The sequence below is a fragment of the Mytilus californianus genome, unplaced genomic scaffold (genome assembly GCF_021869535.1).
Source record: "Mytilus californianus isolate M0D057914Y unplaced genomic scaffold, xbMytCali1.0.p SCAF_10, whole genome shotgun sequence".
Classification (NCBI taxonomy): domain Eukaryota; kingdom Metazoa; phylum Mollusca; class Bivalvia; order Mytilida; family Mytilidae; genus Mytilus; species Mytilus californianus.
The window spans coordinates 2,346,422-2,374,405 of NW_026262582.1; the positions used below are offsets into that span (position 1 = coordinate 2,346,422).

At 31.5% G+C, this 27,984-nt stretch overlaps 2 protein-coding genes across 2 annotated transcripts; both read right to left on the reverse strand.

Moving 5' to 3' along the window:
- Positions 1 to 225: 225 nt before the first annotated feature.
- On the reverse strand, positions 226 to 11,840 carry LOC127718640 (uncharacterized). Its single transcript, XM_052224691.1, has 10 exons — positions 11,809 to 11,840; positions 11,010 to 11,103; positions 8,440 to 8,553; positions 7,564 to 7,641; positions 5,592 to 5,781; positions 5,039 to 5,189; positions 3,822 to 3,910; positions 2,988 to 3,100; positions 1,844 to 1,853; positions 226 to 281 (listed from the first exon to the last, which is right to left on the reverse strand). Exons 1-10 carry the CDS (start codon positions 11,838 to 11,840, stop codon positions 226 to 228), a joined length of 927 nt encoding a protein of 308 aa, XP_052080651.1.
- Positions 11,841 to 27,821, reverse strand: LOC127718641 (uncharacterized). The gene is made up of 11 exons (XM_052224692.1): positions 27,811 to 27,821; positions 27,214 to 27,397; positions 26,065 to 26,193; positions 24,721 to 24,821; positions 22,457 to 22,628; positions 22,041 to 22,084; positions 20,111 to 20,165; positions 15,396 to 15,514; positions 14,440 to 14,601; positions 13,409 to 13,556; positions 11,841 to 11,972 (listed from the first exon to the last, which is right to left on the reverse strand). Exons 1-11 carry the CDS (start codon positions 27,819 to 27,821, stop codon positions 11,841 to 11,843), a joined length of 1,257 nt encoding a protein of 418 aa, XP_052080652.1.
- Between the last annotated feature and the right edge of the window lie 163 nt (positions 27,822 to 27,984).

The window sequence follows — 27,984 nt, forward strand, 5'->3', positions numbered from 1 at the left end:
TTTAAGAAATTTTGAAATTGCCCTTCAAAAATGACCATATTTTTTCCATTAAATTTATTCAAATTGTAAATGTATTCATTTTCAGATTATCTTAATGCCCATAAAAAATTGAAATAAAACTTAATTTTCTTATCTATACATTTTTAAATCTATTAAGTGTTGATCATTTATAGCCTTGAAAATATTTTCAGTCCACTACAACAATAAATATTTTTTGTTTAACTACTATGGCTGAATGTATAGATTCTTTGAAGTCTGCCTTAATGTAGCATCATTTATTGCTTGATACAAAATTTAAAAAAATAGAATAAGAGTGTGTCTTAGAATATGAAGGTATCCACCCAAACTTTCCAATTTTCAAAGTTAAAAAGGGGCATAACTCAAGAATGGTAAATGACTCACAACCTATATTTGAATTTTGTCTACCTGTCGTGGTTCTTAGCATTTTGTTTGAGTTTCATAAAACTTGGATCAGGAAAACTTTAGATTGCAAGAAAAAAAATATTGCAATTTTCCATGTTATAAAGGGGCATAATTCTAGAAAGGTTATTGACATACTGCTCAATTTGATCTTGTCTGCAAGTGAGTTTTTATTTAGAGTTGTGTAGGAGTTTAATTAAATTTCTATAAGTCATACTTAATTTAAAGTGCAGAGACGAAAATGGGATGGTCAGACAGTAAAGGGTAACTCTTAATGCCCCTATTGCCTATGTCTACAGGAAAAGGGGGGAAGGGCATAAAAATGATGAAAACAATAATTTGCTTAAAATTCTTGATGTACTAATTTAAAACCAGAAAATATTATTAAAAAAACAATTTTGTATCAGTTGGTTATAAACTGAAAAGATGAGTTTTTTTGGTATTATTTCAAATTCATATTATGAACACAATCATGTAGAATTGTTATAGATCTGTATTTGACATTAGAGTTTTTTGTTTGTTTGAAGAATGCATTTAAAAGTTATTTTGATGACCCCAAGTATATTCTATGGTAAATTTTCCTTTATTTTTGACTTATTTACAATTCCAGTAGTATGACTGACGGAAAAATATATTTGACTAAATTTTATTCACCTAAAGTATTGATGTTTTCAGAAAATTTATGGAAAAAGGTAGCCAATAATCCGGTTTTTCATTTATTAAGAATGGTGGTATTATTTTTTTCTGAATATAAAAGATATAACATTTTTCCTGTGATTTCTTTGTTTGGTATAATAATTAGTTGATTTTGGAATTATAATAGTGCTTTAAAGACTTGTTATATTTTATTAAAGACATACATTTCCAGAGGTGACTATTACCAGTAGTGTCTGTGACCTGAGCACTTGCCTAACCAAATACAAATTAGAATGTAAAATTAAAATGTAAAACATTTCCAGTAGTTTTTTCACTTACCAAATAAGTTTTATAAAAATCGAATATTATTAATTGAGGATAACAATTCTTTTTCAATTGTGCTGATCTCTATTTCTTACCCCAGGTGCAAACTTGGACTGTTCCCTTTATTGTGTTTAACCTGAACATAAAGCTTAACTATATAGTATGCCCTTAAATCAGGAATTAAATTGTTTATAATTAAAATGAATTTTAAATCTGTTAATAAGATAGACACCATGTTTATAATTATGACGAAATTGTCTAATAGATTGGTTTGTAACCATGGAACAGCATCCACCATTTCTACAATCATGAGATACAAACAAAGAGCCCTCAATGATATTGTAAGGCAAGCTTTTTCTTCTTGTGGTGAGTGTAAGGCTCTTGCAATGGAATAAGGGATCTTCCTGGTGAGGTATCATCAACAAAACAGTAACATCTGAACTGGTTTTGCAGTCAATTTTACCATAATTAATCTGAAAAAGAACATTTTAAAGATACTTTATCTTTCAAAAAAATAACAACTTTAAATTTGAATTGTTTGCATAATTTATGATATTTTGCATCTTTTACAACAATTGATTAAGGTAGGTGTAAAAACTTTAAATTTGGATCTTAAAATTTAAACTTTTAGATTCCAACCAATAAAAATCCATAAAAAAAAATCATTTATAAGCATTTATTAATGTATCTCTACCCCTTGGTATCAGTTTATTGTTTAAATTCTAAAAATGAACAATGAACTTATCAAAAGGAAAAATTTTCATTATTGAGTGATTTATCTGGGGAAATACATAATAGGTGTGTAACATCTGATTTTTGTTTTTGTTTTAAATCACCCGGAGATACACAGATTAGTTTTTAAACAGACATGTTTATGTAATAATTTTTGATATTAACTTAGTGTTTTCATCTTAAATTGAACATGTTCATATCTCTAATATGGCAATCATTAGCTTGGAACTATTGGACAATGAACAAGCTCCGGGGTTTAATGGTATTCATCCTCATATTGTATTATTTCATACTGCACTCATTCTATTTGAGCAGTCAAAATGCGTTGACTGTATATTTCTTTGTCACATACCGTCACTGACCTGATATCACTTTTCCTCATAAATATTTACCTCTTCAACCTGTTCTTGTTTCCAATGTTACAATGATGCGTGGAACGACTCAAACTTAATTATTTCATATTTTGGAAAAACATATTTCATTTGTTAATAATATTTGTTTGAAATCTATAAATGATTTATGTATAGTTGATAATTTAGTCCATACTCAAACAAATTTGTTCACCATCGATTGAGGGTTTCAACAGGTAATGTACAGTTCACTGTGTTGCATATTTCTCCGCCTGATATGAGGCCTTTTAAAGGGCGATTTTTCACAATATTCGAATCAAATAAATAATATTAACACATTAAACAACAATTGAAAATGTTTTTTTCTAGATTGCAGAGCCTCGCATTTCCCTGTTTTTAAGCCTCATCCTTATATCGTTGAAATGTCAAGTCAATGCACTATTATTGTCTATCTATCATGATAAAAGCATGTGAGAAAATCACAGTGAACAAACTTGTCTGGAATAAAAAAAATGGCATACTTACATGGTCATCTAATTTTAAATAAACAATTTCTCCAATGTTTAATTTACTTCCATCCTTCCTTTTCATGTTTCTGATTTCGTCTCCTACATTTCTTTTCACTCCTATAATTTGTTCTAATAAAAACTGTAAAAGGTCAATTTATTTAAGAAGACTATAATACATTTAAGTGATATCTGCTAAATTATTTAAGAATTCAGTTTTATTGTATAGAAAATGGTGTTAAGTGTTTCAAGAACAGCTGAACATATATTTCCTTTCATTCTTCCTTTTTAACTTATTTATTGACTCATTAAAATACTATACTTTGACTTTTAATTGTTTAACATTACAGGTGCCATTAGTTAAGGATAATAGGCTTACAATTCTATAGGATCTGATTTCAACTCCCAGTTTCTTGTGGGAAGTCATAATGCCTAAAACTTTAGCTTTCAGTGTTTTGGTTTATAAATTTATCCTGCAATTAGGTGTCTTATCATACATTAACAGCCCAACAGATATCAACAGGGTGTTCTGTTGTGCAGTTTCAGAGGAGCTGCGATGACAAACTGTTGCAGTAGTATATTGAGGCAAATAAGTTCAAAGGGGCATTACTCCTAGAAAAAAAAATTGAATCAATTTCTTGTCAATATGCACACCTTCAAAGTATGTCTTTATTATCTACCAGTTTCATGAAATTCTGGTGTGTGGTTTAGAGGAGTTGCGATGACAAGAACAGGACTGATAGACTGACATAAGGACAGACAACGGGTCAAAAACATGATACCCTCTGCAACTTCATTCAAAGCTTGTAGCAAGTTTAAAAAAAAATTATTGTATCCAAAACTAAAATCCTACCATCTTCTTTCTGTGTCCTATTTCCCATTACAAAAGTTTGAATCCGTGGATGATTTATCTCTTCAATTGTCTGTTGTGCAGGTTGAACTCTGTAAAAAAATATATTACTTTTAGTTCCCCTGTATAAACTCGATCAATTCACTCACAAACAAATAAAAGTCTGAAGTTTGTGAGTGACTTGGTCCAGTTTCTACACCAATAAATTCCTTTAAAAGGTGTTTACTCCTTATCATAAGTTATATGGTTCGCTACTGACCCCTACCGATCCTTAGAGGGTTAGTAAAATCCATAGGGGGTGAGGCCGGAGGCCGAATCACCTATGGATTTTATTCACCCTCTATGGTCCGTAGGGGGTCAATAGTTAACCGTATAACGAATTTATCGTTCGCTGGACTTTTTCTGCAGCATTTTACTGAAAAATAAACAATGAAACACAACAACAGTAATAGATGACGTCACCATAAACAGTAGATGTGACGTCATGAACCCCCTATGAAATTTACTAACCCCCTACGGATCCATAGGGGGTCACCACGTGACGGCTTTAAACCAATCAAAACGTGATAATTTACCCGCCGTGCGTTAAAATTCTTTATAATTGGAGATAAGGAATACATTTAACCATACTCATAACCCATATCACACGTAAATTCTATATTTGTGAAATTGAATAAGCCTAGCGCAAGAATATATATGTTGGTTAACTAAAATATATGTACTTCGTGAATTTGCTATCTGATAAAGAATAAACTACAAAAACTCTTATTATCATTCAAAAAAATGTTTTGTGTTTATTTTTTTATTTAACGATTAACGCTAAGTGAAAATAGATTTTGTTAACCTCGGTCCAGATTGTGTTATCATTGCCACTGTCAAGTATTTTGCCGCTATTCTTTCACGGACTGTAACTAACGTTACCTTTGTAACGTCAACACGTTTATTACGTTATTGTAGTCATACAAGCAAGTAGAGTCATTAAAAGCAATTAGAACTGTTCACACGTATTCTATTTACACAAGCGAAGTACTAACCAACTAAACCCAAACATTGGTGGTCTTGTTTACATTGGTTATGAAAAGAAGTTAGGTCAATGTCGTCTATCGAAAAAAAAAAACAACATTAAGAACAGCTACTCGAAGTTTTCTCGACTAATATCAATGTATTCCCAAATATGCAAATCATATAAGAATTATCACATGATAAATGCTGTCCTATACCTTTTCCCATTTGAAAACCATGTCCCACTGTCAATGATATGGCAAACTTCCTCAACATGAGCTAACTTCAAAGCTGTGTCTTTGTTGGCATTGTGGTGGTTTGTAATGCTCTGAAAATGTTTGACTATACCACACCAGCTTTCCCCTGTCTCTAAAATAAAAAAATAATTATACAATTGTAGGTAAATTGAAAAATATGTCAAATTAATAAGTTGCATTATATAACATTCAGTTCTTAATTTTTACAATTCTGTGTGGTCTGAGTTGTCTTTTTGTCTCTTCATCTTGAACATGTCTTTCAACAATTCCGGATATTTTTTTTTTACTTTTCTCAATTTTGAATTTTTTCAATTTGAAAATCGTTTTAACAATTACTTGACTACATGCTTTTATATGCTGGAATATCAATCCTGTTAAAATTCAACCAAATTGTAGTTTGTTTTAAAAAAAAATCAACTGATAAATTAGTACTAAAAAATCCAAACATCTTGAATAGCAAATTAACAAATAATCAACAGCTAGGTGTATAAAAATAACATTTATTAACTTTTACCAGTAGTATAACCTATAGGGACCCCATGAAGTCTGATTTGTTGCTCAGTATGGAGATTATGGTGTATTTTCTGTTTTTTCAATGTTTCTGGAAACTGCTTGTAAATGTTTTCATTAAATTGGTACTGCAGATCACCCAGCCTAGTGAGTTCCGATTCCAGCAATTTCATTTTGTTACTCAACTGAACAATCTGAAAATATAAATTTAATAATAATTACTAATGAACCACAAACCCAGTGCTGACATGAATATTAATTATATGGTCATATGTATAAATTAATTGTATGAAAAAGTATGAATTATTTGAAATAAGAAGTATTTTCTTATCCCAGGCATAGATTACCTTAGCCGTATTTGCCACAACTTTTTAGAATTTTGGGTCCTCAATGCTCTTCAGCTTTGTACTTGTTTGGCTTTTTACTTATTTTGGTCTGAGCATTACTGATGAGTCTAATTTGCTCTAAATGCTTTGGTTTCAGAGATATAAGCCAAAATCTATATTTTACCCCTATGTTATATTTTTAGCCATGGCGACCATCTCGGTTGGTTGGCCGGGTCATCAGACACATTTTTTTAAATTAGATACCCCAAGGATGATTGTGGACAAGTTTGGTTCAATTTGGCCCAATAGTTTCCGAGGAAAAGACTTTTGTAAAAGTTAAGACAACGGACGACAGATGCCAAGTGATGAGAAGAAAGGTCACTTGGCCCATTGGGCCAGGTGAGATTAAAACACATTACTATAACACCAGAGACCATAATTCTGTAACTTTTAGAACCAGAACTAAATGCAAAACTTTAAATCAAATATAAAATCAGTATCTTTAAGCACGAAAAAAAAATTATGGAAAGCTCATACATAGGTTATTTAAATAATAATTTGTGTCACAGTAAGTACTCATTGAAATAGTAAATTATGTGTTAAGCAAACATCAAACTTTAGTGTATAATGCATAACTAAACTATTGTTTAGCAACAAACACCAAGAGATGATATGCTAGTTTTCATATGTAATGTATACCTATAAGGGTTTACTTTTATAAATTATTACTTGGATGGAGAGTTAAATTATTGTCTCATTGGCACTCATACCACATCTTCCTATATCTATCTACAAAGAAAACTAGGCCAATAAGTGCCTAATTTTCTGGCAAGAAGTAAATAAACAATATAAGGTCAATGTCAGAAAAATATAAACTTTTTTGTATGAGGCTGAGAAACTGGGGAAGGGTGCAACTTAAACTAATACAATGATAGCTTTTTAAATTGTAACACAAATGTCCAACTTATATTCATCTCTTAATGAACCACTGATTGTGGAGAAAGTGTTCCATGATGAAATTGACATTGCACAAGGTCCAAGGACACAGTTATCGTCCTTTGGTTTTCGTTGTCTACAAATATAGTCCCTAGTGTGAACAGTGTATAACTTGCATTTTTTTTTGATGCACTTTCCCAATTTATTTCTTGATATTTTATGCATGAAATATTAAGTAAGGGGATGAAATTACATGTTAAAAAAATTTGGGTGCTGAATCTTTATGTTAAGTAGTGATTTGATCCAGTTAAAAAAGGTCAAAAATTAGAATGTCTGAAGCTGTCAAACTGAATTTTAGCCCCCCTTAACACAGAATTGTCAATATTTTGAGTTAGAGCTGGTAGAATTTTCTATAATTTTGATATTATTTGTATCAATAGTAGTACACTACACTGTAAAAATCTTTTTAAGATAGAGCAGGTGCAATTTTTTTAATTTGAATTTATTGTCTAAAAGAAATGCACTACGAAATAACTGTGTTCTCGGGCCACAAACTATAGCTGTGTTACTTTATTTAAGAAATAAACACAACTAGTTGCAGTATAAATGAGAATATTTTCCTAAGAATGCTTCCTTTTGCTTATGTAATATAAAACAATTTATCAAAATAGTTATGATACTTGTAAGATAGTTGAACCTGTTAGTTTTACCTACCTCAGACAATAGACACCAAAGTTTTACTATTTCTTTACTAAATCCTGCGTGATGAACTGTAAAGGGTGCAAGTTGTACCTAGATTTAGAAATAAAAATGCTCTATGCTCTATATTAAATATACATTTATGCAGTATTTTTATTATTTCAAACAGATACTGCATATGGTAACACTATTTTACTTGTTGATCGATTAGTTAAAATAGTTACAGATTACAATATGTCTATATAGTTTAATCATTGGATTAAAAACAAAAGATATTTATAGATTATCGTTGATCATCTCAAGAGATTGATTTTCTTGCTTCAGCTGGACGGGGAAAGTAAGATAAGCAATTGAGTTGAGATGACCAATGATAATCTCTTTATCGCTATTTAGCCTATGAAGATGTTGTTAATTTCCTGGTCAACAGCACATGTTCCCTTAATTTCTAGCGATAATTTTCATCACTCAACTCTATTTTCATATCACTGACGACTCCGCTGAGAAAGGAAATTATCAGTCAACAAGATCAAAGGAAAATTCGTAAAATAGCAATAACAGTATATATTCTGGAAAACTGGAAAAAGCAAGGGTATATCAGATGGTTTTTTTAACCCTAATTGGAACCTCAATGTACATTAATTGTTACTATGATACAGTTCCAAATGTGTAAGATGTTATTTGCCATAGGTTTCATGGATAGATGCAAAGTGATGATTATGACAGTCACAATAGTTTACATGGTCTGTTTCTGGATTCAACTGCAATTTCCCATGCATTGCTAAGTAATAAGTATCACTCAATTGAAATCACCAATCCACAACTGATTCCAGATTTCTATATAAAACATATAATTCTTTAATGGATTCAGCAATTTAATGAGTTGGCACTTACAAATGACCTGAAGTCTTTCCCTTGGCTTGATTTGTGATATTTCACAAAGTTTTCTCCACATTTGTGATGAAAGCCCTTCCAGTCAGCTGCATTTAACGTTAGCTGTAAATTTTCCTGTAAGAAAGAACCAGAAGTATTAAAAGAACCAGAATTATCTTCAACTATCCTTAGCCAGCAACAAAACGGTTTTGATTATGCAATCTTTACCAAAAATGTTTTACCAAAGATTGATCTTAAAGTGTGCTGTGATGCAAAACACTTCATAAATTTAAATACAATGTATAAACATTTCATAAAGATAAGCTGGCTTTTTATCAGCTGGAATTCACAACTGTATTCTACAATTTTCCAATAATAGAGACAATTACTCAGGATCCATTAAAAGTAAAGGGAATACATATTGTAAATTCGCCTAATCAGAATCTAAAGGACTATGGGTAATCTCATTGTTCGTACACCAAAATGAAAATAAAGTCACGTCATTGGTTGCATTTCTATTGTTTATCACGTTTTAAACCAATCACAACGTTTTGGGGTACGCTATTGTAAATATTACCCAGAATGCATTAGATTCTAAAACGGTATTGAACTTATTCTAACATTTGCATAGCTCAGTCCAAAAGTCTCAATGGTTAAGTTCAAATATGTATTTCATATTTCATAATTTGTTTCTTTAATGGACAATAGTATATGTCAATTTGATTTCAATGTATGTTCAGTAAATAATAATTAATAAATATAAACTAGAGGCTCTAAAGAGCCTGTGTTGCTCACCTTGGTCTATGTGCATATTAAACAAAGGACACAAATGGATTCATGACAAAATTGTGTTTTGGTGATGGTGATGTGTTTGTAGATCTTACTTTACTGAACATTCTTGCTCCTTACTATTATCTCTATCTATAATGAACTTGGCCCAGTAGTTACAGTCGAAAATATTTTGCAAAAATTTACAAAAATTTACAAAATTTATGAAAATTGTAAAAAATTGACTATAAAGGGCAATAACTCCTTAAGGGGTCAATTGACAATTTTGGTCATGTTGACTTATTTGTAGATCTTACTTTGCTGTACATTATTGTTGTTTACAGTTTATCTCTATCTATAATAATATTCAAGATAATAACCAAAAGCTGCAAAATTTTCTTAAAATTACCAATTCAAGGGCAGCAACCCAACAACGTGTTGCCTGATTGATCTGAAAATTTAAGGGCAGATAGATCTTGACCTAATGAACAATTTTATCCTTGTCAGATTTGCTCTCAATGCTTTGGTTTCAGAGATATTAGCCAAAAACTGCTTTTTACCCTATGTACTATTTTTTAGCCATGTCGGCCATCTTGGTTTGGGGGCGGGGTCATCGGACACATTTTTTAAACTAGATACCCTAATGATGATTGTGGACAAGTTTGGTTAAATTTGTCCTAGTAGTTTCAGAGGAGAAGATTTTTGTAAAAGATTACAAAAATTTACGAAAAATGGTTAAAAATTGACTATAAAGGGCAATAACTCCTTAAGGGGTCAACTGACCATTTTGGTCAAGTTGACTTATTTGTAGATCTTACTTTGCTGAACATTATTGCTGTTTACAGTTTATCTCTATCTATAATAATATTCAAGATAATAACCAAAAACGGCAAAATTTCCTTAAAATTACCAATTCAGGGGCAGCAACCCAACAACGGGTTGTCCGATTCATCTGAAAATTTCAGGGCAGATAGATCTTGACCTGATAAACAATTTTATCCTTGTCAGATTTGCTCTAAATGCTTTGGTTTCAGAGATATAAGCCAAAATCTACATTTTACCCCTATGTTCTATTTTTAGCCATGGCGGCCATCATGGTTGGTTGACCGGGTCACCGGACACATTTTTTAAACTAGATACTTGAATGATGATTGTGTTTAAGTTTGGGTGCATTTGGCCCAGTAGTTTCAGAGGAGAAGATTTTTGTAAAAGTTTACGGACGACGGACGACGGACGACGGACGCAAAGTGATGAGAAAAGCTCACTTGACCTTTCAGGTCAGGTGAGCTAAAAAGAAGATGTGGTATGATTGCCAATGAGACAACTCTACGCAAGACACCAAATGACACAAAAATAAACAACTATTAGGTCACTGTACGGCCTTCAACAATGAGTAAAGCCTATATATACACATTAACTTATGATCAATAATCATTAAAATTGAGTTAATTTTTACATTTATAATTTATAACTTGCTTTCATAAATGTAAGTTGCAGATGTGTCAGTATGATAACATGTTTTCCATATGAAAGAATTTAACAACATTATGTGCCATTATGTGTTTGACCCAATAGAAATAATAAACATTTGATGCTTCAAAAAATTGTGGTTATAATGCACCAATAGATACCATAGCTTGGTGTTGAGATTAGGATTAAGAATTTGAATCACACTAATTAATTTTACTTAGAACATAGACCTGTGAAAAAAAAATTATATTGTAGGCATCCAAAAGAAATAAATCAGACTATTACATAAATAAATTTTATAGTATTTAAAAGAATGATTAGCATTAAAACAAAAGATATCAAGTCACAATTACCTTCTGCTGGTCAGTACAGTTGCCTAGCATACATTTTAATAGGATTGCAACTTCTCCTAAGTATATGCAATGAAGCATATCTGGAGGAATGTCCCTGAAATTATAATTAAAAAGAAAACAATAATTAAACAGTGCAGCTGGTTGTTTAGCTTTAGTAAAACTGTGGATTTCTTGATATCATATGTGATACCTATTGTAAGAATATTTTTATTGCAGTTTTATTATAAATTATTGATTAAATCAATAATGAATCTTGATTTAGGTGTAACAAATTTACAGAATACAAATATATATGGTTCTTAAATTAACTACCCTGCACCTGTACCTTATGATTTATTGTAAACATTACTGTAATCCACAACTTCTGTCTCAGAAAGTTAGACATAGGGATAGTGATCCAGCGGCGGCGATGCCAACTAACTTTTTAAAAGCTTTATGATCTAAGAAGTTGGAAGACATGCATGTTTCATACTTTGTTTATGCCTCATGTTCATAAGCTTTTGCCTGTCATACGTCCATTGTCCTTAACCTCACTTTCATGGTTCGGTGATAATTTGAAAAAAAAAGTTCAGATTTTTTGTAATGTAAACAATTGGCAGAGCTCAGCATTCTCAACATTCCTGTGTATGTGTGGGCCTCACAATATATATGAAGTGTGCATGTCCAAAGCTAAGTTTCAATTTTCAGTGCATGTAATTGTTTTTGCTTCTTGTATATATAACTATAAAATGATTATATATTGTAATTCTAATAATGCTTTCACACCAAATAAAATAATATATAATAAAGTCATGCATACCTGTGTGGATCCCAATGAGCAGCTTTGTTCATTTATTCAGCCAATATTTTCTTTTTTATCCCAGTCATTGTTGATGTTTCTGTACTATTTTCAATCTCTTTTAGAATTTCCTCAGTTTTATTTTTTGTTCTTAATTCTCCAATAAGTAAGTGGTTATTTCGATACTGACAAAAAAAGGAACAAGATAAAATATATATGATTAATTTTTAGTCATTGGGTTTTTGTAAAAAAAAAATGTGATCCAATTCAAGACCATAAAATATAGGACCTGAATAAATTAGCAGACTGGGAACATTGATGGCTCATAAAGTTTAATGCAGACAATTCTAATGCAATTTTTATGTAACACTTTTTTTCATTGGCTAAAAGTTACCATCAAATCCACAGTTGACCAGGCGTAACTAAGGAGGGACCCGCCATTTTGAATTGATTGAATCAATAAATGTTCAATTACTAATATCATCAAAAATAAAACAACACCTACCTCGAATTCACCGTTTTAATGTAATTTTATCCGAATTTGAATCGCAGAGGTAACGTAATAACCTCCAGTTTGTAAGTTTTCATTTGTATGACGTCACGTTTAGCCATGACGTCTTCGAGCCAAAATCATTCACTAAGTTTCGCAGAATTTATTTTGTTTGTCAAATTTATACATTTTTTCAAGCTTTATCGTATTATTTCTTTTTGAAATGTATTAGAATCGGAATAACAGTACTGTAGTTAAAGAGTTGCCACCGTTAATTTTGATTTGAAGGCCGCAAATCTCCGTTTTACTGTCTCCGCTAAGCGTCACCAGTAAAACTACATTTGCGACCGTCAAATGGACAATTGACGGTGGCAACTTTTCAACTACAGTACTTTTATTCCTTAAATGCAATGTCATTTCTATCAGCAAGAAATGATAATGATCAAATTCAAGGGGAGATAATAAATATTTAAACAGGTTGTTAATGCAAATCAGTCAGTTTCAGTGCTATTTTGTGAAATATCAAGAAAAGTTTTGACATATATTTACAATTGGTAGAGCTAAACATTCTGAACATTTTTGCCCCTTTCAGATTTTCAATATTTATAACAGCTTCAAAATAATAAACAAAACTTGCTTTTTACCCTTATGTTTTATTTTCAGCCATGTAGGACATGTTGGTTGGCAGGTGGGGGTCATCAGACACATATCTTAAAACAAGACACCCTAATAATGATTGTTGCCAAGATAAGTTCAATTTGGCTAAATAGTTTCATAGAAGAATTTTGTGAAAGTTTAAGAACGATGGCAGAAATTACCAAGTGATGGCCATGAGAGCTAAAAGAGGATTTTAGTTTTTGGACAAGTAACCCAAAAGAGCTTTAAGCAGTGTTCTTGAACTTTTGGGAACTGTTTATAGCTATTGACATGAATTTCATATTGTATAAGTCATAGATTTAAAACTGTGTCCTGTAGACCTAGCTTATTTCAACAGAAGAAAAAAAGAAAACAATTTATCATATGTCAATAAACCTTTATAATATTACACAGCAATGGAAAAAAGGAAACCTGAGACTATTGTTGACTCAGATACTATTTATCAGTGATAATATTTATCATTAATTGTCTTACCCTGCAAAATCTACAGTTTTCTTTAGCTGCAGCACCCATGTGGTGACAAAATTCTGAGGCCATACTGTTGTCCATTAACCCAACTGCTATTTGGGATGTTACAATAACATTTTTATTGTAAGCTGCATCATACATTACTTTTCCTTCACTAAAATTTAAATACATTGATCAAGTTTGGGATTTCATGTATTCTGATTTGACTCAAAATTCTCATATTTGATTTATAACAATGTAAAATATTTATCCAAATTATAAAAATTCTAAAATAAACAATATAATAGCTCGATAATATGTAGCTTCATTTCTTGTGTATTTTAGTCTAGGCGCCATATAAATAACTGTCAATTGGACCACTGATAATAAGCGATATAAATCATAGCGCTATAGACAGTTAACCAAAAATCAATGCAAACAATTTGAAAGAACAAACATTAAGCATTCATTGTACATAGATATAGGAAGATGTGGTATGAGTGCCAATGAGACAACTCTCCATCAAAATCACATTTTATAAAAGGAAACCATTATAGGTCAAGGTACGGTCTTCAACACAGAGCCTTGGCTCACACCGAACAGCAAGCTATAAAGAGCCCCAAAAAATGAATAGTGTAAAATCATTTAAACATGTATATTTATTTAATGAATTGATTAAGGCAAATTAATTAATATTTTTCAATTGATTTGTTTTATTGTCCTATACAAGTATATATATGGTTTAGGTGGGGATCGGGCCCATAGTGTTCTAGTTAACCCTTCCCTTATTCAGGCCCCTTAAAATACCCCTAAATAGACCCCAATGCACAAACGAGAGATCGATGACTCCGCGAGACATGTTATTGAGTTCTTTTCAATGTTTGTCTCTGTTCAACCTAAATCTGATCAAATAGAGATGAAGTACTAGCCATTAGCAACTACCACCTTACAGGTGTTGCTCTACACTGACCCTCTCTTGTAAAAATATACACATCAAAGAGTCTTTTTCTTGAAAGTATATTTTTTTTTCTATTTTGCTAATTAATGTTTACACTTACTAAAACATGTCATTCAAATCATTCACCACAGGTGTAACGAATGACCCGTCTTCTGGTTTTGTTACTCCAATGAAATGATGTGATGATTTCTTCATCTTTTCAGAAGTTGGTAATCCTGCCAACTGAAGAGTCCACACACTTAATGGGTTCCATTTTTTTGACCTGTATAATGTTTATATAAGTAATTGTCTTATACAGTCTAATGAAGTTTATGTAAGCAATTGTAGGCTTGTGTACACAGCTTTGATCATGTTGATCAACAATGAAAAAAATCCATACAGTATTTCCCACATGAAAAAATGTCACTATTCAACTGAGAAAACAAAAGTTTTAATTTATAACAAAACAATTTACGAAAAACAAATATGGTTTACACTAGTTCAGTGGTTTCATCAGAGAAGTCAAATTGAGAATGGAAATGGGGAATGTGTCAAAGAGACAACAACCCGACCATAGAACAGACAACAGCAGAAGGTCACCAACAGGTCTTCAATGCAGCGAGAAATTCCCACACCCGGAGGCGTCCTTCAGCTGGCCCCTAAACAAATATATATACTAGTTCAGTGATAATGAACGCCATACTAAACTCCAAATTGTACACAAGAAACTAAAATTAAAAATAATACAAGACTAACAAAGGCTAGAGGCTCCTGACTTGGGACAGGCGCAAAAATGCGGCGGGGTTAAACATGTTTATGAGATCTCAACCCTCCCCCTATACCTCTAGCCAATGTAGAAAAGTAAACGCATAACAATACGCACATTAAAATTCAGTTCAAGAGAAGTCCGAGTCTGATGTCAGAAGATCTATTTTCATATTTAATGATAGATAAAGAACGATCCACAATGACAATAACTTTCACTAACCCTTTTGGGGGTATTGATACCTGTTATCAAATCACTATTTTAAAATTTAAATAATTTTACAATTTCTTGCATGTTTATACTCTATGTACCTGTTACCACTTGTGTCATCTACAAATATATTTATAGGAACTGTGTATATGTCCATGTCTAGCTGTTTTGACATCTCAATCAGATTTTGTACTCTTTCAACATCATCACCCTCATACACCTAGTGAAGAATAATAGAAAGTGAAACAAACATCATCCAAAATACACTAAAAACTTAATTGATTTTTTGACCTAGTTTTCTCTCAAATTTTTTGAGAAAAAAAATAACGTTTCATGTATTTGCCTTATCTCATCTGTCATGTCATCTGTCTTGCTGAAGATAATTATGTCTTTTTGATTCCATAAAAATAACCATTCAATAACTTGACAAACAGATTAATGAGTAATGTTTTTGCTTTCCCTGCTAAAGTACTTACTTTTTTGTATGATTAGTGACTGAACATATGTTTTTCTTTTAAACTAGTGGCATACTTTTTTTTAAATTTATTTTATTGGTAATTTTTGTTTTAGTAATTACTTATATATAGACGTAGTGTCCCGTACGAAATAAGAAGTAGGATTCCACCTAGACACTAGTAGGAATGTAGTAGGAATCTACCTAGAATCAAAGATTCTGTATAGAAAGTAGACGGACAGGGAAAATGAACAAAATTCTGACTGGATTTTTTTATTTTCTCACTAGCAAAATCCTACCATCTAGCAGGAATTTTAAAAGTCTGTATGGATTTTTTTCTGTTTTGAAAATCTTAAGTGGGAATTTAGACAGGAAATATGATTAGATTACTCATTTTCCTACTACAAGATTCCTACCAGAATTTATTTAATCCTACTAGAAAATGTTTTTACATGGAATCTTTTTAATTATCTTAAACTGGATTCCTGTTTGCTAATGACACAAATTTTGCTGTGTTGAATGCAACCAAGTTCCAGTTCACAAATTCAAAAGTTAGAGGGTAGAAGAATGAAAAGTTGTGTTGGAACACAACGCTGCAAGGATCAAACAACTACAATATTGAAATATGAGAAAATATGGCTCATGTTGATTGAAGGTAATTTTTATACTTTTAAGGTAGATGGGGTGTCTAAATTATAATCCATAGAATTTTTTTAAAATTTGCCAAAATGTAGTTAATATCATGCTTTTTTAAAAAATATAATAAAAAGAATGGGTCACGGGCCTTATTTTCACGCTACAGGTTGTGCAAAATTGACAGATTTTGTATAGATTATGCATGGAAAACCCAATTTTCTGCCATAAAATGAAAACTACACCATAGAATTTTGAGATAAAATATGATGAGATAGCACTAATAGTATGCTTTCAGATAAGAAAAAGAAAAAATGGGGTCACCGTACTCGTTTTCTTGCTACATAATAAAATAGGTAAATTCCTAACACATTCTATTGTAAAAATAACCTTATGTGAATTATCTGCCCTTACATTTGAGTTGCCTACCCTTATGTGTAAAATATATATACTAGTTCAGTGATAATGAACGCCATACTAAACTCCAAATTGTACACAAGAAACTAAAATTAAAAATAATACAAGACTAACAAAGGCTAGAGGCTCCTGACTTGGGACAGGCGCAAAAATGCGGCGGGGTTAAACATGTTTATGAGATCTCAACCCTCCCCCTATACCTCTAGCCAATGTAGAAAAGTAAACGCATAACAATACGCATATTAAAATTCAGTTCAAGAGAAGTCCGAGTCTGATGTCAGAAGATCTATTTTCATATTTAATGATAGATAAAGAACGATCCACAATGACAATAACTTTCACTAACCCTTTTGGGGGTATTGATACCTGTTATCAAATCACTATTTTAAAATTTAAATAATTTTACAATTTCTTGCATGTTTATACTCTATGTACCTGTTACCACTTGTGTCATCTACAAATATATTTATAGGAACTGTGTATATGTCCATGTCTAGCTGTTTTGACATCTCAATCAGATTTTGTACTCTTTCAACATCATCACCCTCATACACCTAGTGAAGAATAATAGAAAGTGAAACAAACATCATCCAAAATACACTAAAAACTTAATTGATTTTTTGACCTAGTTTTCTCTCAAATTTTTTGAGAAAAAAAATAACGTTTCATGTATTTGCCTTATCTCATCTGTCATGTCATCTGTCTTGCTGAAGATAATTATGTCTTTTTGATTCCATAAAAATAACCATTCAATAACTTGACAAACAGATTAATGAGTAATGTTTTTGCTTTCCCTGCTAAAGTACTTACTTTTTTGTATGATTAGTGACTGAACATATGTTTTTCTTTTAAACTAGTGGCATACTTTTTTTTAAATTTATTTTATTGGTAATTTTTGTTTTAGTAATTACTTATATATAGACGTAGTGTCCCGTACGAAATAAGAAGTAGGATTCCACCTAGACACTAGTAGGAATGTAGTAGGAATCTACCTAGAATCAAAGATTCTGTATAGAAAGTAGACGGACAGGGAAAATGAACAAAATTCTGACTGGATTTTTTTATTTTCTCACTAGCAAAATCCTACCATCTAGCAGGAATTTTAAAAGTCTGTATGGATTTTTTTCTGTTTTGAAAATCTTAAGTGGGAATTTAGACAGGAAATATGATTAGATTACTCATTTTCCTACTACAAGATTCCTACCAGAATTTATTTAATCCTACTAGAAAATGTTTTTACATGGAATCTTTTTAATTATCTTAAACTGGATTCCTGTTTGCTAATGACACAAATTTTGCTGTGTTGAATGCAACCAAGTTCCAGTTCACAAATTCAAAAGTTAGAGGGTAGAAGAATGAAAAGTTGTGTTGGAACACAACGCTGCAAGGATCAAACAACTACAATATTGAAATATGAGAAAATATGGCTCATGTTGATTGAAGGTAATTTTTATACTTTTAAGGTAGATGGGGTGTCTAAATTATAATCCATAGAATTTTTTTAAAATTTGCCAAAATGTAGTTAATATCATGCTTTTTTAAAAAATATAATAAAAAGAATGGGTCACGGGCCTTATTTTCACGCTACAGGTTGTGCAAAATTGACAGATTTTGTATAGATTATGCATGGAAAACCCAATTTTCTGCCATAAAATGAAAACTACACCATAGAATTTTGAGATAAAATATGATGAGATAGCACTAATAGTATGCTTTCAGATAAGAAAAAGAAAAAATGGGGTCACCGTACTCGTTTTCTTGCTACATAATAAAATAGGTAAATTCCTAACACATTCTATTGTAAAAATAACCTTATGTGAATTATCTGCCCTTACATTTGAGTTGCCTACCCTTATGTGTAAAATACAACCATAAATATGATAAAATATGTCATTTTCTATATTGAAATGAAAATTCTTACACATGAATTGCCTACTACTCTCAAAATTTGTACCTTTTATTATAGATCTAGACTGATTGTTTTCTGGTATTTCAAAATCCAAGATGGAGGAAGACACCCTATCTACCTTAATATGAAATTTGTTATCTGTTTGCCAATATATATTAGTTAATTCAACAACAGTGCATAACTTTCCTCATTATTTGTTCATAACTCTTTAATTTCATCTAATCAACATTTTTGTCCATCTACATATATAACACAATTTCTAACTTGAATACATCACAGTTTCCTCATACATTTCAAAAGTCTTTTTTTTTTAATAAATCTATTCCATACATTTCCTTTGTTCTTTGTTGTTGAGATTCAAACTTAAATGATTGACCCAGTTGTGTATTTGTGAATATACACTTACATTTTGTATATTTTTAGATTCCTACTAGAAAATATGTTTTTTCTATGTGGAATTTTGAAAAATTCCTACCAGGTTTTCTAGTAGGAATTTTATTTTCCCGCCAAATTATTCCTAATAATTTAAATATTCATGGTAGGAATATACAATATTCCTACTAAGAAATTCCTGCTAATTTAAATTTTTAGTCTTATAATTTTCCGTGTGGATTCCTACTGGAGTCTGACTGGAATATAACTCTTTTCTGGTAGGAATTCATTACAATATTCCTACTATATTCCGTGTTCATTCTGTGTGAAATATTTCATACAGGGTTATTTAATTTGATCGCATCATCATCAAAATATAAACACACAGGTATTAATCTAGTAGCTCATAATATTATAGGATTAAACGCCTTTTTAAAGGAATTTAATGGTGTATAAACTCGACCAATTCACTCACAAACAAATAAAAGTCCGAAGGACTTTTATGATATGTTTGTGAGTGACTTGGTACAGTTTATACACCAATAAATTCCTTTAAAAAGGCGTTTTATCCTTATAATTCTTTAAAATTGGAGATAAGGAATTTATTTTTCCACACTCGTAACCTCTATCACACGTAAATTGTATATTTGTGTCATTGAATAGGCCTGGCGCATGAATATATTTGTTGGTTAACGCAAAAATATGTACTCCGTGAAATTTGCAATCTGATAAAAAATAAACTACAAAAACTTTTATTATCATTCAAACGAATGTTTTGTGTTTATTATTTAATTTATATATTAAGACCTATTAATGCGAACTGAAAATTAATTTTGTTAACGTCAATCCGGATTGTGTCATTATCGCCGCCATCTTGTTTACATTGGTTACGAAAAGAAGTTCGGTCAACGTCGTCTATCGAAAAATAAACAACGTCAAGAACAACTACCGGAAGTCCTCTCAACCAATCATATCAACGTATTCTCTAATATGCAAATCATATAAGAATTATTTTTTTATAACAAACTCACATTTGTCTGGTCCAACTTCAACAGATCATTTGCTATCACAGATATATTTCTTGTACTACAAATAGAGATTACCGTGAATTATATTAAAACTCACAGTTACCAAAAAATACAAACATAATAAACATTTCCTGAAAATATCTATTACTTGTACTGCTGAAATTTTTGTATATGATTTAATTTTTACATCTAGATATGGTGAGTTTGAATTAGTAACTTAATTTCAAAAGTTTTAATGTGAACCAAATGATTACATTACATGTATGTTTCAGAAGAATCCGTTATTTTGATTGGATAACAACGCTTGTTCGTCATACTAGAATTCACCTTCATAACCCAAAAGTTCATAATGACACATGCTATCCCAAAAAAGTGCACAGGTTATTTAAAGAAATGATAAAAATAGATTGTCCATTGTCATAGCGAAAAAATGTAATTATAAATATTGAATGCTTCTTTTACTAATTTCATATGGTTGTAAAAGCGTTGACCATGCGCACATTTTTAGAATGAAGCGCTTCCACGCTTCGTACAAAATGTACTTCGGTCAAAGCTTTTACACCCCAATGAATTTACTTTTACACCCCAATGATTTACTTTTACACCCCAATAAATTTACAAAAAGAAGCATTCAATTCTTAAATGAAACTGTTTACAGAGATCTCCCCTATTGATAATTAGATTTAAACATATTTAACTTCACTTGTCCTATTTTCTCAGTTATTTTTATTCACTGGGACCTTTTAATTTCTTCTATTAAAGAGAAATCCCATCACTACCTGAGTAAAAAAATATCCTTCATGTAGATGAAAGTGCATATATCAACTAAAATAAACAGTTGCGCCATGAGCGCATGATACGCCCGTCGCCTTGTGTGTGAATTTTTATGCAATAAGCATAAATAGTTTCTGACATACGGCGTGACATGCGAAAACCCCCTTCTTTTTTTTACAACAAACTCAATATCTCTAAAACTAAATTTTGAATCAAAACCAATAAATTACACAGATCTTTAGATTAATATAACTAAGAAGTGTGTAAAATTTTAAGCAATAATCATAAATCGTTTTTGAGATACGGCGTGACATGTGAAAAACCCCTCCCCCTTTTTTTACAAAATACTCAATAACTCAAAAATAAAATTTTGAATCAAAACCAAAAAGTATACAGATCTTTAGATTAATATAACTAAGAAGTGTGTAAAATTTTAAGCAATAATCATAAATCGTTTTTGAGATACGGCGCGACATGTGAAAAATCCCTCCCCCTTTTTTTACAAAATACTCAATAACTCAAAAATAAAATTTTGAATATCACCAAAAAGTTTACAGATCTTAAGATAAATATAACTAAGAAGTGTGTAAAGTTTTAAGCAATAATCATAAACTGTTTTTGAGATACGGCGTGACATGTGAAAAAAAACACACACCTGTTTTAGTTACTAAGTCCTGTAACTCAAAAAGTTTTAATCTTATTTTCACCAAAAAGTATACAGATCGTTTGACCATCATAAGAAACAACTATGTTAAGTTTCATGAAATTTGGATAAGTCATTCTCAAGTTACAGTGCGACATGTTTACGCCGGACAGACAGACGAACGGACACCAGACATTTGTATACCATAATACGTCCCGTCAAAAATTGACGGGCGTATAAAAAACTGCATGAGTGCATGTTGTATTTATTCAATATTATATTTTCAATCTGTTCAATGTTAATAATTAAAAAAAAATGCAGATTCACTGGTTTGATAGCAAGATAAATTCCTGCTACACATTGAAATAACCATGCACTGTAATTTTAAGAAGAAAAAACAGCATTTAATGATGTTCAATTGCTGTCTTCAACTTTTATAATGTACACAAAATGAATGTATACCAGTTCATTATTTTATTTCTCTTTACATTTGTAGTGTTTATACCAACCTTTCACAGTGACTTTACAGATGCATATACTTGATGTGTATTTTCAAATTCCTAAAAAACATAATAATAAGTGTCAATGACAATATAGGATGTAGTTGCCATGTCTAAACAGATGACTGAATCTGAGCTAAAGAAGTCATATACAGTTATAAAAATATTAGATACATGTGTGAACAAAGGTTTTCTTTCATAATGTGTTTAAATTTAAAATGTGTTATTTGTTTAAGGCAAGATCCACAACTTTCGTTCATATATATTCAGAATTGTTACACTTAACATGCAATGATAACATTTTAATTCAATTATACAACGTACAACATGTCAGAGTAGCTGTACTTTATTGACTTAAAATAACCTTATTCCTGTGTCATTTGGTCTCTCAGAAGTGGAAATAACATTTCTTCATTAAATCTACATTATTACCTGGGAAAAAAACTGAACAACAGTCCCACACTCTCCATTTGTGCCATTCTGAACGTTGTCACCAATATATATTCTTTCTGAAGATGAATGTTTTGCCATCAAAGACTTTATTTCAGTCTTCCACTTGCTTCCACTACTTTGACCTTCAAAAAAGTTGCTTTGTCTGGGAAATCTATTTTTGAAAGAAAAAAAATGTTATTATAAAGGGGCCATCATCAGAGGAGGAATGGAAGATTAATGTTTGCACCCTTTTAATAAAGATACAGTAACTGTGATAACCGGTGGTTCAGAGTTAACCTGAGCTGTTCAGTAAACAGGCTGTTCCGTTAATTGGCGGTACAGTTATCAGGTAGATCAGATATATATCAGGTGGATAAATATGAATCTTGTTGATATCTAAACAGGTTCAATTATCCTGTCAGTGAAAAATCACGATGGGATGTTCAATGGTTACACATGTTACAGTACCTAATCTTTATTAAGGATGATCGCTACTCTGTTTCAAAATAATAAACTTTTTAAAAGACTGTTATAAATTGATAGTATATAAATAAAGGAACTATAAAAGCAAATAAAAATGAAGGGTCTGTGTGCTTGTTTTCGAGATATAAGCCATTGAAAATTTGGCGGGAAATAATTCTCTCTAGATTTTTCATACATTTAACATTGGCACCTTTTTTCTGTCTAAAAGTATGAAAAAATAACAAGGATTTAATAAGATTTTCAAAGATGGCATTTTAAACTATATTTAATCAAATTATAAAAAGAAAAATAGGGGTTAGTGGGCAAATTTTTTTAATGGCACTACATGGATAAAACCAGAGGATTTCGAATATCTGACAAAAATTCAAAAACAAGAGGAGCGAACATCCTTAAGCTAATGTACATGTTACAGTTAACATTTTGACATGTTACGGTAAACATTTTGACATGATACGGTAAACTTTTTGACATGATACGGTAAACATGTGACCTGATGATATAACCCAAATTTGGGCTTGAGCATTGGGTATAGGATGTTTTAATTATTGATGAAGTACATGGTAGTCACTAAGTCTTGATCTTTGGCTTATGATCAGGGGTCGAATTTAAGCTTTTATGTATACTCAGGCCAGCCGGACCAGTGGACTGAATAATCTACTGGTCCGGGTGCAAATCTACTGGTCCTGCAAAAATGACATTAATTTGACAAACACTAATATAAATGATAGATATTTACTTTTATTTTCGTGCTTTCTTTTACATATGTTAGACAAGAAAAAGAGAGAGTCTCCATCCTGATTTTGATAATGGCTTTGATAATCTCAATGATTTTCTTTATCAAAATCAGTATCAAGAACAGAAAAAATGTCAACATTGTCTTCCATATCATCACAATCCTCACGACGACCATAGGGCGCCTGACTGGGTTGTCTGGAGCGCTGCCCAGAAATGCCACATTTGAATAGCCGGGACAAATTTTTCACTTGATTTAATTCACTACATTGCGATCGACTATATAATTTAACAATTCATGATCTTTTTCCAAGGATTTTTTATATTAACGTTTCCTTTTGTCAATTTCTTAAACTTTATTCCAATCTTCCTCTTGAAAGACACTTTTTTATTTTTTTGTCTAGATGTCCTTCCAAAAATTTCCACATTTTGTGTTGTTGTGAAGGACGCTCACGATATTAATTAACTTGATCAATTGTAATACTTAGTACCGCCAGTACAGTGTAATTGATTTTGCAGTTAAAATTGTTTGCAAACAAACCGATTTTGGGATGCAATCGGAGTTTTATCGACAAATTTCTACTGGTCCGCCGGACCACCAGCTGACAAAATCTACTGGTCCAACGCAAATTCTACTGGTCTCGGTCCACCAGACCAGCGCCAATTTTGACCCCTGCTTATGATACACCTAAATATCAAGACTTGAAATAGTATATTACATGGTAGTTTACCAGTATTTCATTTCAAGCTTTGCCCAACTAAATCTTGATAATTGTAAAGAAAATCTGTACATATTTCAATATTTTTAAAATTCTTAACTTTCTTTTCTATAAATAAATAAAAAATTTCAAAGAACCATTAAATTGTTTGTGACTGTTGAGTATTTTTCTATTATAGCCATTATCTTTGACTCATGAGTTTGAATGTCCCTTTGGTATCTTTCACCTCTCTTTTAGACTTAAGATAACACTTAAATAACTTAAAGCTGATGAAACAATTAAGTGGTAGGCTGGTATAAAGAATAATAGAAAAATAACATTATGAACTACCTTTGTAACTGTATTGCTGTGTTTTTCTTTGAAAGCTGCATTTCAATTATACTAGATGGCTTTATGTAAAAGATGTCTTTGTCGGTATCTTTATTAGAAGACTGAAAGAAAAACATTAAAGTTTGTCTTTAATCAATATAAATTGCCTCTCCTGGTCCCTATATTAATTTCCAAACCCTTATTAGAAGACTGAAATAAATAACATTAAAGTTTGTCTTTAAACAATATACAATTATGGCCCGTTGAAAAGGTGAATATCCAAAATTGTCAACACAAGAGGGTTATTTCAATGAGGGTGCAGCCCGAAGAGAAATAACTTTTAAGGGTTGACAATTTTGGATATTCATGGATTCTAAGGGCCACAATTGTTTTATGATATACCGAACTAACAGTGGAAGGGCATTTAGAACACTTACTATCTTCTTTACATAACAAACACAAGCTGAGGTTTGAAAATACATTTGTGTTCTGGAATTTCTCGAATGTACAACAAAGGTAGAATCTTTTTGTAAAATATTGATGGCCCTGAAAAGGACCGTTTATAAGAGATATCATTGGCTGCTGGCACTCTATTCATGTCCAAAGCCTTATTCCTCGTCTCTCGATAGGCTGTCAGTGTAACGTGAACGATGCCATTTTGTTTATTTACGTCTGTGACGTCATTTTCATGGGAGATATCTCAAGTGCAAATCTAGACACTCAAAAGGTTATTCGCCGGTGAATGATAGGGTCATTCATCGCTGGTGTAAATTTTAAGGGTTATTCGTCCCCCCTTGCAATTAAATGAAAATTAACTGAATTATTCCATGTCACGTGATAAGGTGTTACCCAATAGAATTGTTTGTAATATATGTAAGGTATAATAATATAAATTGCCTCTCCTGGTCCCTATATTAATTTCCAAACCCTATCATTTTATAATCTATCCATTATTATAATTCAAACAAGGAAACTAACTGCACAATTCATGCACAAAGCAATAAACCAAAAAAAATGACAAATATGGCATATATATATTATATTCATCTTACAGCTTTGTAAGATATTGAAAAGTTCTCTGAAATTCTTAGTATCATAATTTTCTGGTTTTTTGTTGAAAATTTTGCATGGTCATATTAATTAGCAATTTGTGATCGTGCTATGGAATTTTCTCTTTCTAACTTTTCGATGTTCATCTAAAATTTGTAGTGGTAAAATCATGGCAATTTTTTTTTAAATAAGTAATACATTGTACATTATAACATACATACATTTGTAGGGAAAATTTCATTACTATCCATTTTCAATTAAAAGTATTCTAAAAATAGCAAATTTGTCAAAACAGCTAGATTACATGTATCTTACCACTGATGGTTTAAGTTCTAATCCTTCAATGTCAAGATTCCATATCTTATGGAATGGAGGAATACTCTTTATATTGTCTTCAACTACTACTCTGATTATGTGTAAAATAAACTTAAAAAGTTCTTGATCCTAAAAATAGAAAGTTTTGCAATGTACACCATTGTTCCAGGTTTGGCGAAGGGTTTGGTTAACCAGCAACTTCCTGTATGTGGAATTCTGCATGCATGTAGTTCACAATTTTAGTGGTCATCTTTTTTGGCTGTTAAATTATACATCATATTTGTTTTTCATTTTTAATATTTTGTACAGTATAAATTAAATCAGGCCATTAATTCTCTTTTTTCTATTGTTTATTATTTGTCATTTCTGGGCCTTCTATCATGATATAGCTTACTTTGAAGCATTAGTTTTACTCATAGTTGAAGGTTGTGCTTAGACAAGTAGTTGTTGTCATTTAATTATCACTATCAGGATGAGTTCATAGTCTCATTGGCAATCATACCACATCTTCTTAAAATCATATGAAACGAATTACTGGTGAAAAATAATATTTATCCAATTCTTGAAATGCATTTATATATCATAAAGAAACTTCATTGCAAGATTTTTTCATATTTTTATGCATCCATATAAAGTGTATTTTTGGAAATTGATACCCCGGGGGGGTTAAATCCTATATTTTTAGTGGTACGAGTGTGCCGCAAAACAGGGTCGCTTTTTCATGCCCTGCTGGTTAGAACAGGGTCCCTTTTCATGTCCTGCTGGTTAGAACAGGGTCACTTTTTCATGCCCTGCTGGTGAGAACAGGGTCTTTTTTTAAACAAAGTATTTGTCTAGAACAGGATCGCTTATTTAACTGTTTAAGATACAGTCTAGAACCCGGTCCCGGGTCTAGAACAGCATCTATTTTACATTTTCTTGGGCGTGTCTAGAACAGGGTATGTTTTTCAATATATCTGTTTAGAACAGGGTATATTTTTCAATGTTTTCTAGTTAGAACAGGGTATGATTTGGCAAGTGCTGTCGGCACAGTTATAGCCGAAAGGATAGTCAGTAACCCCCCCCCCGGGATTGATACTAATTTGCTTGACCGGACACCATGATTGCAAGATTGAAGATTGCAATATATATGATTATAAAAGCGCTTACTATACAGTGATATTTTGATCCACGTAACACGTAGAGCAGTAGCTCTAGCCTGTTGGCGAAAGGGAAGTAGTCGTCTGTAAAAATCTCTGAATCATCGAGTTCCTGTTTAGTTGCACTGTCACTGTCAATGTTGAAGTTCTCTTGCCACACATCATGTCTCTGTACTTTGTTCTCCTTCACAAAACTGCAATAAACCTATTACATCTTTATGCTTTTTTGTTTCTAGATGTTTGCAGTAATTGCTCTGTTTTTCTGTTGAAAATTCGCAAGGATTACACTGAAACATTTCAAATGCAGAATCAGAAGCAGAATGCTCGTGCAGTGATCAGGTGATTGAAGCGCTTGTAAAAGCTCTTTAGAACGCGTCGATTCAAACGTTTTTAAAACCTTGGAGTATAATTTTCGTCTGCAACTATTTCACGAGACATATTATAAAGATTAAAAGAAGACATATTTTTAAAACAAAAAAAAGAAGAATTTTTGATAGTCTTAGAGAGACAATAACAGGTGATTTGCAAAACACTAAAGTAACGTATATTTTGATATAAAAGTAAGATGAAGTCCAACAAGTCACTTACACGTGGCTAATTTACATACGATCTATCCATTGGTGTCTTCACTGAAGCAGATAATAGAAAAACATTGAAACCATTGAGGGTCTTCAGGGTATGTTTTAAAAAAAAATGCAATAGAAATTGTCGCACGGAACACGAGTAGATCTATTCCGATTTAATGGAGACGTGAACGTTGAAAGATCAAAGATCGTCGAGC

Coding starts and splice junctions, on each gene's coding strand:
- LOC127718640 (XM_052224691.1), bottom strand. CDS start 11,840: ATGAACAAAGCTGCTCATTGGGATCCACACAG. Junction 11,104..11,808: donor GCTCATTGGGATCCACACAG/GTATGCATGACT, acceptor TTATAATTTCAG/GGACATTCCTCCAGATATGC. Junction 5,782..7,563: donor TTTGGTGTCTATTGTCTGAG/GTAGGTAAAACT, acceptor TTATATTTTCAG/ATTGTTCAGTTGAGTAACAA.
- LOC127718641 (XM_052224692.1), bottom strand. Junction 20,166..22,040: donor TATGCATCTGTAAAGTCACT/GTGAAAGGTTGG, acceptor CTCTATTTGTAG/TACAAGAAATATATCTGTGA. Junction 11,973..13,408: donor AAAACTGTAGATTTTGCAGG/GTAAGACAATTA, acceptor TTTTTTTGTCAG/TATCGAAATAACCACTTACT.